Source organism: Prenolepis imparis, unplaced genomic scaffold (assembly GCF_030444845.1).
Source record: "Prenolepis imparis isolate NDT839.2.m4 unplaced genomic scaffold, iyPreImpa1.0 SCAF_12, whole genome shotgun sequence".
In the NCBI taxonomy this organism is placed as follows: domain Eukaryota; kingdom Metazoa; phylum Arthropoda; class Insecta; order Hymenoptera; family Formicidae; genus Prenolepis; species Prenolepis imparis.
The window spans coordinates 10,541,538-10,553,960 of NW_028141170.1; the positions used below are offsets into that span (position 1 = coordinate 10,541,538).

At 31.4% G+C, this 12,423-nt stretch overlaps 1 protein-coding gene across 11 annotated transcripts in view; it reads left to right on the forward strand.

Moving 5' to 3' along the window:
* Nucleotides 1-12,423, forward strand: part of LOC145943462 (CCR4-NOT transcription complex subunit 6-like) — a 588,057-nt gene that overhangs the window by 39,583 nt on the left and 536,051 nt on the right. Inside the window, exon 4 of one of the 11 annotated variants that reach the window (XM_083050980.1) lies at nucleotides 745-836. The exons of the other annotated variants lie outside the window; for them this stretch is intronic. Within the exon in view, the coding sequence (XP_082907106.1) occupies nucleotides 745-782 (38 nt within the window). The 3' untranslated portion in view covers nucleotides 783-836. Of the gene's footprint in view, nucleotides 1-744; nucleotides 837-12,423 lie in introns of those variants that run through there. 11 annotated transcript variants of the gene reach the window in all.

The window sequence follows — 12,423 nt, forward strand, 5'->3', positions numbered from 1 at the left end:
AAGCAGTGGTATCAACGCAGAGTACTAGAATAATTTAAATCACAAAATACTATTTTAGAATACAGTCAAGATACAAAACAGTCGCTGGACAATGAGTTTGAGTGAACAATTGTTAACAAAATTCATCGTTAGTAGGCGAAGAATGTGTTGGTCAATTTTCTTATCTCGTCAATTTGTTATTATGAATCTTATATAATTCTATGGGTCCAAAGTTGACAACTGCACAGCTAGTTAACAATTGTGAGATTATTGAAATTATAAATGTTCGTTTTATTTAGCGGTGTTGTGTGTATGGTTGAACGTCAGACATGAAAGTGATAAAAAAAGCGAAAAGACACCTCGTTACTATTTTTGTATTTTGCTGTTCTTATTTGCGCAGATTTATACGTTTTTTATTATGTAAATTATTGATTTTAATGTGACTCTTGTTATTTTAGTATTGAAGAAGACTGAGTACAGTCGAAACGTTTACAAAGATTTTTTAATAATACAAATTCATAATAATAAACAATAACAACCTAAAAATTAAAATGCTCGTTTAGTTGGCCTAAATATTTCACTCCTCAAATAATATATATATATATATATATATATATATATATATATATATACTCTTTCTATATAATATATTTTATATTTATATTATATTATATTAATTATATTATAATTAAGCTTTAGCATCTAATATTCTGTTAGTTAATCGCGATATCGTTATTAATGCTGTATTCATAATTTCTGTTTCAGGTAAGTCACTATCTCTAATCACGGTGGCATATGATTGATTTCTAATACTGAGTGAGTATGTTATGTGTACCATTTAATATAATCATAACTAATATTAAATATTAAGACCTCAAGCATAATCTGACATTTTAAACATTAAATGTTATGAGAAGATAGGAAATTGATAGTTAATTTGAGAAGCAAAAGTAATAGCAAAAAATTAAACAAACATTTGATTGAGAAATTACACAGTTGAAAAATTTGTGTTAAATTTAACAAATATCACCTGTCCCAAACGGTCCACAGAAATTTTTGTGTTAATTTAACATAATACGGATATGTTAAATGGTGACACGAATATTGTGTTAATATTTTAACATAAAATAAATGCAAACTTCAAGTAAACTTGAAATAAATTTTGTGTTAAATTAACATAGTTTTAATGTAAAAATTAACTAAAAAAATTGTTAATTTTACATTTTATCACCCCCACTTATATTATAAAGTAAAATTAACATTTTTTTCTGTAAATATTAACAGATAAATCTTGTCACTAATAATACGGAACATATTTATTGTGTAAAATTAAAAATAGATATACATTGTGTTATTTTTACACTTTTTTTTAGTTGTTTTAATAATTTAACATTTGAATCCAATTAACATAACAGCAATATGTTAAATTAACACATGAATGTGTTAAATATTTAACACAAAAATTTTAACGGGGACCGTTTTTAACAAGAAAACACATTTTCTAACTGTGTATAATCGCTATAAATGTGATTTCAAAAATATACGCCGATTAATAATTCCTTCTTCTACGATCATTACATTTGATTGCATGAAAATTTATAATATATACAAAATATATAAAAATATTAGATAAAAAATATAAATACGTATATAAATACATACGTATATATATGTATATGTAGATTTATATATGTATATTCCTCTCGGGGAATATTTCGAAAATAATACCGCGTTAATTGCAAGCTTGATTTATATCGGTTAATTTTGATGCAGAATGCGCGGGGAGCGACATAAAAAATGTACGGTGGAAGTTTTCGCGGAAGCGCGGCTGTTGTTTAGGGCGTCATTGGCACGCGTCGCTGCTGTTAATTACCGCCCTCAAATTGCAATATTAATCAGCCCGCAACTACCTACCTATCTACGTACCCGATAGAGCAATCAATTTTGAATCGATCAATCATGTACCACGTCGCAATGATGAATATCTACTGAATGCGTTCGCTTAATGCATCCGCGTTACGAATACGAGCGTTAACTATTAAAATGATCGAATATATCGACGATATTAATAATTCCGCTGCTTGCATGCGATGATAGACGTGGCCGACTGCAATGAGTTGATTACTTTAAATGCATATGATTTTTCTCTTTTAAAATAGTTAATTTTTTCGTAGGAATTAACTCTGATACGCGCGCGAAATAGAAGAGAGAAAAGAAATCAAAATTAATTTCTTTTTTTTTTATTGCTGTGATATTTGACGCAAGTATATGTTATTGTAAATTTTTGCAGACTATTTAAACTTCTTAGAGAATCAATATATCGGAAATGAAATATAATTTAAACTATATAATATGTTGCAAATTTATTTTAAATGTATTTTAAATGTATGATTTTTCTCTCTCTTCTCTTTTAAAATATAGTTAATATTTTTTACATAAATTAATTTTGATACGCGCGAAAGAGAAGAGAAGTCAAAATCAATTTCTTTTTTTATCGCTGTAATATTTGACGCAAGTACATTATTGTAAAATATTTAAACTTTTAGGTGAATATCGAAAATATAATTTAAGTTATACAGTCTGTTGCAAATTTACATTCACGGAAAAAAAATTAGTTACCATAGCTAAATTTTAGCTGTCCCTATATTACACATGAAATTTAGTTATCATGCCTAAATTTTAGCTATGATAGCTAATATTTTTTAGCTATAGAATTCTCCATTAAACTTAAAGCTAAAAAATATTAGTTACCATAGTTAAAATTTAGGCATGATAACTAAATTTCAGGGACAGCTAAAATTTAGCTATGGTAGCTAATTTTTTTGTTCCGTGATTAGATCGATTGAAAAGTTCTAGAAATCTTGCATCTTCCAATTATTTTCCACGTCGAGTTGGAAAAATGCAATTTTCCTTCATATGTATTACACGTTGTTTCCGCAGGCTAAAACTGCGCGCATCGATGTTCAGCAATTTTATTTCAATTACAAAACACGAGAAACTTTATCAAAGAGATCTCTCTCTCTCTCGGATATCGAAGCGGAGAGTTTCGTTTTCTCATACACCTCAATTAGACGTCCGGGATAAAGAAAATTGCGTTTAAACGCTGATAAAATGATCGGAGATCTCTTGCAGGCGATTGCGAGAGGAAATGGCGGGAAAGCGGGAAAAGAGATACGAATGGGAAATCTATGCCGGTTGTGTAGAACTCAGTCATTAACCAACCTCGGTCGTCGGCCGCATTTTTTCCCAGTAGTATCGTCCCTCCGGGGGCTGGCATGAATCCAGTCATTAGCGACTCCGTTCTTAGACGCTTCAACCCCGAAACAAGACGAAAACAATCCATTCGGCGCGCGAGCTCTCTCTCTCTCTCTCTCTCTCTCTCTCTCTCTCTCTCTCTCTCTCTCTCTCTCTCTTCTCCTCGGTTGTGTGTAATTAGTATCATTCAAGACGCCGGATCGGCGTTCAGCTCGGGGAGAATAATGATCCGCCTCATTGCCGGAGTAACCATGAGGATACGCGAGCCATGATAAAACGTAGGATCATCGACTTAGTCGCGTTTTTTTAGCCACCGGCAGCGATCCGTTTATTTTCCCCGCCGCGGTTTGTTCGCGAAATAACAACTCGCCGGAATAATCACTTAATTTCGCGGCCATATATACCGATGCCGAGAATAATTAATTAATTTGTATATACAGTATATATATGCAGGATGACGATAATATTGTTCAACTAATCTATTTGTTTAGTAATGCTAGAGCAAATTATTAAATTGGATATAATTATAATGTCGAAATGTTTAACATTTGTCAATTGCCATTGAACGTGGAAATGTCACGCGAGTAAATATCAGTCTGTCTAATAAGAGTGTGATTGAGAGTAATTACTTAATTTGTATATATATATATATATATATATATATATATATATATATATACACGATGACGATAATATTGCCCAACTAATAATTAAGTTTGCTTAATAATACTAAGGTAAATCATTCAATGTGTAAATTGGATATTATTATAATTTTGTAAATTGCCATTGACGTAGAAATGTCAAGTAATTAAATATAGTTTAAGAGCATGACTGACATAGCTTTTAAATTTGTTATAAAAAAATGAAAAAAAAGTACATATGTAGTACTCAATCTATACTAGTGTCAGACGTTTTTGTATCAATAAATCATCTCTGTCGTTGCTAATTATTGCATGTCATTTTTAACGCATATTTGCCACCAATAGCTTTCGAAGTAAAGGCAGCTTTATCTTTATCCCCAGACATTTTCGGTTTACGTTTAATGACGGTCGCGACCTAAATGTTTCGTTAAATTTCCTTCCTTTTACTTTGAAAAACGCCGTCGATATTCTCTATTTTTTTGAAAAACCTAACAATAACCTGACAATAACCTAGACCCTATTATGTATTACATAGGTTATAGAGAGAAAAATAATTTTTCTACCTGTTCGTTCAAAAATTTTTGATATTGTTTTCTAGAAAAAACCCAGTAACTTTCTTATTTCAGGCTGAAAATTATCTCATGGCTGAAAAATTTTCACAAAGAATAAATTTTCACAATGTGCTAGAACTCGTTAACTTTCATTGGTCCACACAATTTGGATTTCCATTCGTTATTCAACTCATATTTTTTCACAATTTGTGTAGTATATATATATATATTTTTTTTAAAATTATATATTTATTATGTAATAAATAATTATATATTTATTATACAGGGTGTTAAAAAAGTGGCGGATACGCTGTATAGGGGTGAATTCCTGAGGTTATTTGGAGACGATTTTTCCTCAGTGAAAATGTCGAGGCACCAATAATTTTCGAGTTATAAGTAATTGAAAATAAAGGGCTTTTCGTAAACTAAGTATTGTGGAATTAAAATATTAACAAAACTACATTCTTCAATTAATTTCAAGTCGACTTTAATTTAATAGAATTTTAATTTAAGGCTTAGTTACCAAGATATATGATGGCAAAAATTGGGAGCTTGCAAAAAATGATGACTTCTCTCGACATTTTCGTTGAGGAAAAATCGTCTCCAAATAACCTCAGGAATTCACCCCTATACAGCGTATCCGCCACTTTTTTAACACCCGATATATTTATTATATAATATATTTATTATATAATATATATATACTTATTATATATTTATTGTATAATATAGGTATATAATATTACACAATATGACACACAATAATAAATAAAAAAGTATATACGGCGGTCTCTGAAAATAAAAGGCTCTCGCCATCTTCGATGCCGCAGAGTGAGATTGATCGTTTCAGCTGCAAAACTACACACGTACGATGTACTCGTGAAATATTCGCGTTTTCCGTCCCTTGGGCTGCCGAGTGGCTCCACGTCAGTATCATATTGCAAAAACGCAGTATCTCTATAACTAACGCAGAACCGAGCTCTCTTTTTCTCTCTCTCTCTCTCTCTCTCTCTCGTTGTCATACTGTAAAAATCGCTCGAAAACTATCGACTCGAACGTTGTATATGTCGTTTGAATAAAACAAAAGGCGGCGGGGCATCCGGCTATACATGCGTCGAGAGTGCAGTTTACTTCAAAATAAAAAATATGGCTGATTCAAGCGCTGTGGAATAAAAAAAAAAAAAAAAAAAGAATGACATATCGCGAGTTGCACGTATGCGCTATTTCGAAAAATCTATGTCGTATAAATATATACATAGGCACAAACTGTACCTACCATCATCGTTATAATATTTCTCTCTCTCTCCCGTGTTTCCGTAGTGTGCTCGTGAATGAGCAAAACTGTACGCGAATTTAATTTATTCGCGAGGTCAACGATTGTCAACGTATTTCGATTGTCTATCGGTTCGGTCGAAAAAACCGATAGCCAGCCTATTTTCGCACGTGACCTCGTATTTAAAATATTACAACTGATGACCCCTCCCTTTCTCCCCTCTTTGCATATGGATTAAATAGCTCGCGATGTTACGTTTATTTCGAGCGGTTTCTATACGAAGTATAAGATTCCGAAGTCGATACCTCGAACATGTCGCGGGAAATCAGTATCGAATTGACATTTGTTAAACGACAAACGGACAGTAATGTTTGGCTGATGGGGACAGGGTCGAAATTGATGACGCGCCAGGACAAATGCATCATCCGCATGTTGATTAGCGGCCGGGACTATTATTGCCCGCAGCCTCCTTCAGGATCCTCGATAGGGCCATATAATATGGGGCGGAAAACCGGACACGTTTCACCCTATTCTCCCTATTATTAACGTTCGCGTATTTCGTCGGCGGCCGACGATGTAAACCGTGAGTTACGTTTGACAACCGTCGCTAAACGCCCGGAACACGCGAGCATTCGCGCGTACAGATGCCAGATTTGCAGACGCAACAACCAAGTACAAGTCAGTAGAAGGGGTAGGCTGGTAACGCACAGTGCATATATTTATTATTTTAAATAATATATTTTTTTTCTTCGTTGCTTTAGAAATGTTCCGCCTTTTAATCAATTTCTTTTAATGTGTTGTTTTACTTCAAAATAATTGACCTACTTCATAACTTGATATTGAGAGAATTGATTTTAAGAGAATACAAATTAATTTAATTTTCTATTATTGATCTTTGAAAATAATAATGAAGCGCGATCTGCTTAGATAATTAAATATACAATAATAAATATAAATAATAAGCAAATATAAATGATAAATTTTTCTAAATATACATGTTAGTGTAATTTATATAAATTTTATATAATATTTATATTAATGTGTGAGTGAAATTAAGTTTATTTATAGAAGGAATTTTTAATTAACCTTTTTCTCGTCATCTATTAAATAGAATTTTTTCTTATACGGTTGACGATGTAATGTTTATTCTCTTGTTTCATATTTTTCATTTACAAATTATTTTATATTTATTATTTATTATATATTTACTATTTTATATTTATTATCTTAAATACTATCTTTTTTTCTTCATTGCTTTCGAAATGTTCAAATATAAATGATAATTTTTTTCAAATATATATGTTATTGAAATTTTTATATATAAATGTGAGTAAAATTAAAAAATTAAATTTCAACTCATAATCTCTAGTTATTATTTATAGAAGAAATTTTCAATAAATCTTTTTCTCGTCAGCTATTAAAGTTTTTTTCTTTTATACGATTATATATATATATATTGACTATGTAATATTTATTCTCTTGTTTCGTATTTTTCCATTTACAAATTATTTTAAATAATATATTTTTTTTCTTCGTTGCTTTAGAAATGTTCCTTTTAATCAATTTCGTTTAATGTGTCGCTTTATTTAAAAATAATTGAATATTTCATTGTATTATTGACCTTTGAAAATAATAATAAAGTGCGATCTGCTTAGATAATTAAATATACAATAATAAATATAAATAATAAGCAAATATAAATGATAAATTTTTCTAAATATACATGTTAGTGTAATTTATATAAATGTGTGAGTGAAATTAAGTTTATTCATAGAAGGCATTTTTAATTAACCTTTTTCTCGTCATCTATTAAATAGAATTATTTCTTATACGGTTGACAATGTAATGTTTATTCTCTTGTTTCATATTTTTCATTTACAAATTATTTTATATATTTATTATCTTAAATACTATCTTTTTTCCTTCATTGCTTTCGAAATGTTCAGTTTTTTAATCAATTTCTTTTAATATGTCGCTTTAAACTTACTTAAACTTTCAGAAAAAACCAAGTATTCCGTAATTTGATGTATTATTGATTTTAAGAGAATAAGAATTAATTTTGTATTATTTACCCCTTTGAAAATAATAATGCATTGTGCGTTGCCAGTCTACCCCTTCCACTAGCTGTATTTGGCTGTTGCGTCTGCAAATCTGGCATCTATTTGCGCGTCCATCGACCGGCTAATATTTTCATTGTCAGTCAATTATCACGCACCATGTGCGACCAGGATCGCGCGTCTGGAATTTCATATTTGATGCTGCTCGCTAGTAAATTTAACACGTCCGCGCCGGAAACGGATACAATTATACCGGGTAGATTATGGCTCGTGGCATTATTTACCCGCGATATCGCGGTTGTCGATAAAAAATTCAGCGTATTTTTTTTCACGATTTTTGTCTCGTTTAATGCAGTATTTTTAATGCGCGATCGACGCTAATTTTGTAAATATTTAATTACGAGCAAGTTTAATTAAAATTACTAAGAGTTAATTAAATTAAATTAGTTATTAGCTGCCGTTTAATGAGATTATAATAATTAGGAAGATGATATAAAGTGGTATACAAAAATTTTTTAAAATTATTTTTATCGTTTTTGTAACTATTAAAAATAATAATTATTTATTTTGATTATTTTGATTATTTATACATACATATACATTACTGAAAACGTAATACTATACAAAAGACACTCTTGAATAAGGGATCTCGATATCTTTTTCTCAAAATGAAAGTTACGTTAATGAAGATTCGTTCGAGAGATTTTTATCATAAAATTGTAACCATCTGCATTTTTTCCCCTCGGCTTTACGTTGTCATAAATCGCTCTTAATACTCATTTATCTGCATTGAGACGTTGACAAGTACATTTAAAATGTCAGCGTTTTTACCTCACAAATGGTAAAATCGGCTCGTAAAATTGCGGAGGCACGGCTGGGCGAGAGAGGATCTACGACTCTGGGAAACTCTCGACACGATTCCGACGTGGGGCGGGAGGGAAGGGAAAAAAAAAAAACGTGACTCCGAGAGAGTACATCTCTCGAAACGTTGAGGTAAATTAACCGTTAAATCGAGGTTTCGTCCGTGACGTCTTCGAGAAACTCACGAAACGAGAAGCCCGAATCGTCCTCGTCGCTGCGAAAGAATTTTCTCTCCCTCTCCCTCTCTCTCTCTCTCTCTCTTCCAATCTCTCGTTTCGTCGGAAAATGTATTTTCAGATCCCGGAAAACGTTAACGACCGCGCTGTTCCAGAAACAGATTTATTCTGTCAGCGCATTCAGCAACAGCAGTAGCAAATCTATTTCGAAGTTTCGCGTTTGTGTGTACATATGTGTGTACGCGCGGTATCGAACAATATTTTTTCTTTTTTTTTTTTCTTCTTTTTTTTCGTACGCAAACCTCTGTCTATTATATGGCGAACGATAATACAATACACGCGGAACAATTACGCACAACTTCGCGAATGAATCACCGTTACGAATACATTTTTGATGGATTACCAATATTTCATTAAACGCAAAAACTTGTCAAACGAATGTAATACCTGTAAAAAAGTGCGGCACAAAAGAAAAAGCCGTATCTGTATATTTAAATTCTACATAGATTCTACATAAGTTTTTTTTTTACATAAGATAAAACTATTAAAAACATTTTTTTTTACTTTCCAGTTTTTTTAGACTAATAGCCAATAATTCATTTCATAATAAATAATTTGAAAAAAATATATTTCTCTAGTATTGCATAATGCTTTTGATTTTTTATATAAATTCCGATGATTCTGACTCGAGCATCCATTAAAGTGATCCTAAAGCCATTCTGTTTTACTGATAAAACCATTATTTTTCTGCACGCTTTTCTTTTTATTGATTGAATAGAATAACAAATGCTTTTCCACGATTAAAGTACATATAGAAACAAAGTCGGAACCTATCGATTTTATATTAAAAACAAAAAAAAATTTTTTGTTATTCTATTTAACCCATAAAATGAAAAGCGTGCGAAAAAATGTTCATTTTGTCAGTAAAACAAGACGGCTTTAGGATCCTCTTAAGGCTCCTGGCTTCTTTCCGACCATGTCGAAATCGTGACGTCAGAGGCGAGAAAACACACGCTAAAATTTCTTAGATGCCATTTCGAAATAAAAAAATATTTCGATGAAACAGCACTTTAGATGGCTTTAGCACACTCTTAAAAAACCCCGAAAACTATCCTTTCCCCTTTATAATCAATCAACAGCTGTAAAATGTAATATTATGAAGCCCAGTCCGTCTGGTCTTTGCACATGCGCAGTCATTCCGCATGGCAAAGTCTGATATCTCGATCATTTTACAGATGTTGATTGATTATAAAGGGAAAAGGATAGTTTTCGGGGGTTTTTAAGAGTGTGCTAAAGCCATCTGAAGTGCTGTTTAATCGAAATATCTTTTCATTAAAAAATGGCATCTAAGAATTTTCAGCGTGTGCTTTCTCGCCTCTGACGTCACAATCCAATATGGCCGCGGTGAGCACCCAGGAGCCTTAAAAGGGACAAATGTGGTTTTTTTAGCGAACCCGGAACGCTATACACGTATCACAGTTCACAGTTAACATCGACGCTAATAATCCCGTCATACAAGAACGAGAGGCCGAGGGAATATCTCGCATAGCTGAGCATAGCGTTTCTTTTCGCGAGTAATAGGAGTCATTATGCCGCTCGTCCACTTGGTTCTTCTCCAACTTGTCGCAATCGCGCACGAAATTCAAAGTCGACCCGCGGCTCATCCTTCATTCCGGCGGGTCTTAAAGTTTCATTAGTCACAAAACCGAGAACGGTGATTCAGCAGCGCGAGAGACAGCTAGAGTTATACGGTATCGGGTGCAAAGGGGTCGTGCGAAACGGGCCTAAAAGACCCGCGATCAATTTGTAGACCTTCCTTTCCCGCCTCTAATCCCCCGCTTCTCGCACCCTCTTGTCAATCTATCTCCTTGCTCTGGCACGTAAACTTGTTAGATTGGACCTACTTCACAACGCGATCCTCTCCTGTCCTGTATTTTCCATTCACAGGTTATTTTGTATCTATTAGCTTAGAGTACTGTCTCTTTCTCCTTCGCTTCTCTAGAAATGTTCAGCCTTTTAATCAATTTTTTTTAAATATGTCGCTTTACTGAAAAAAAACTAAATATTTCGTAAGTTGATATATTATTGATTTTAAGAGAATGAAATTGATTTAATTTTGTATTATTGACCTTTGAAAATAATAATCAAGCGCGATCGACTTATTATTAGATAATTATAAATATGCAATAATAAATTTAAATAATTAGCAAATATAAATGATAATTTTTTTCAAATATATATGTTATTGAAATTTATATAAATGTGAGTAAAATTTAAAAATTAAATTTCAACTCATAATTTCAAGTTATTATTTATAGAAGAAATTTTCAATAAATCTTTTTCTCGTCAGCTATTAAAGTTTTTTTCTTCTATACGATTATATTGACTATGTAATATTCATTCTCTTGTTTCGTATTTTTCCATTTACAAATTATTTTATATTTACTATTTTAAATAATTTTTTTTTTCTTCGTTGCTTTAAAAATGTTTAGCCTTTTAATCAATTTCTTTTAATGTCCCTTTACTTAAAATTAATTGAATATTTCATAACTTAATATTGAGAGAAATGATTTTAAGAGAATAAAAATTAATTTAATTTTGTATTATTGACCTTTGAAAATAATAATAATAAAGCGCGATCTACTTGGATAATTAAATATACAATAATAAATATAAATAATAAGCAAATATAAATGATAGATTTTTCTAAATATACATGTTAGTGTAATTTATATAAATGTGTGAGTGAATTAAGTTTATTCATAGAAGGAATTTTTAATTAACCTTTTTCTCGTCAAGTATTAAATAAAATTTTTTATTATACGGTTGACGATGTAATGTTTATTCTCTTGTTTCATATTTTTCATTTATAAATTATTTTATATTTATTATTTTAAATATTATCTTTTTTCTTTCATTGCTTTCAAAATGTTTAGTTTTTTAATTTCTTTTAATATGTCGCTTTAAACTTTTACTTAAACTTTAAATTAAAAAAAAAACCAAACATCCCGTAATTTGATGTATTATTGATTTTAAGAGAATAAAAGAATTGATTCTGTATTATTGACCCCTTTGAAAATAATAATGAAGCGCAATCTATTTAGATAATTAAATATGCAATAATAAATATAAAAAAAAAATAATAAGCAAGTATAAATTATAAATTATTTAAAATGTACCAGCGAATTTCAGATAAATGCGTGAAGTAAAATTAAAAAATGAAGTTTTTATTCATCAGTCGAGACTTCGAATCAATCTTTTTCTCTCGTCTATTATCAACGTCTTTCGTCTATTAAATAGAATTTTTTTAATACACGGTCGACGACGTAATGTTCTAAGATGTTCGCAGTTTCTTTGTGTACGCGAAGAAACGCGTATAATAAATTCTATTCTATTCTACTCGCGCGAGAGACGAGCGACATTCTCTATTCACGAAATTGTCGCGCCTATAACGGTGCCAGTATACGATGCCTGACACGCGAGATTAATTACCGGCAATCTTCGCATTAGATTATCGCGCGGGCGCGCGTTAGAGACGCGAGATATCGCGGAGCTCCGCTATTATCGCTTTGAAAAAAATGTCCGTCGTACAAAGAGGGGCTTGGAGCTCTCGCGTTCCATTCTTAGAAC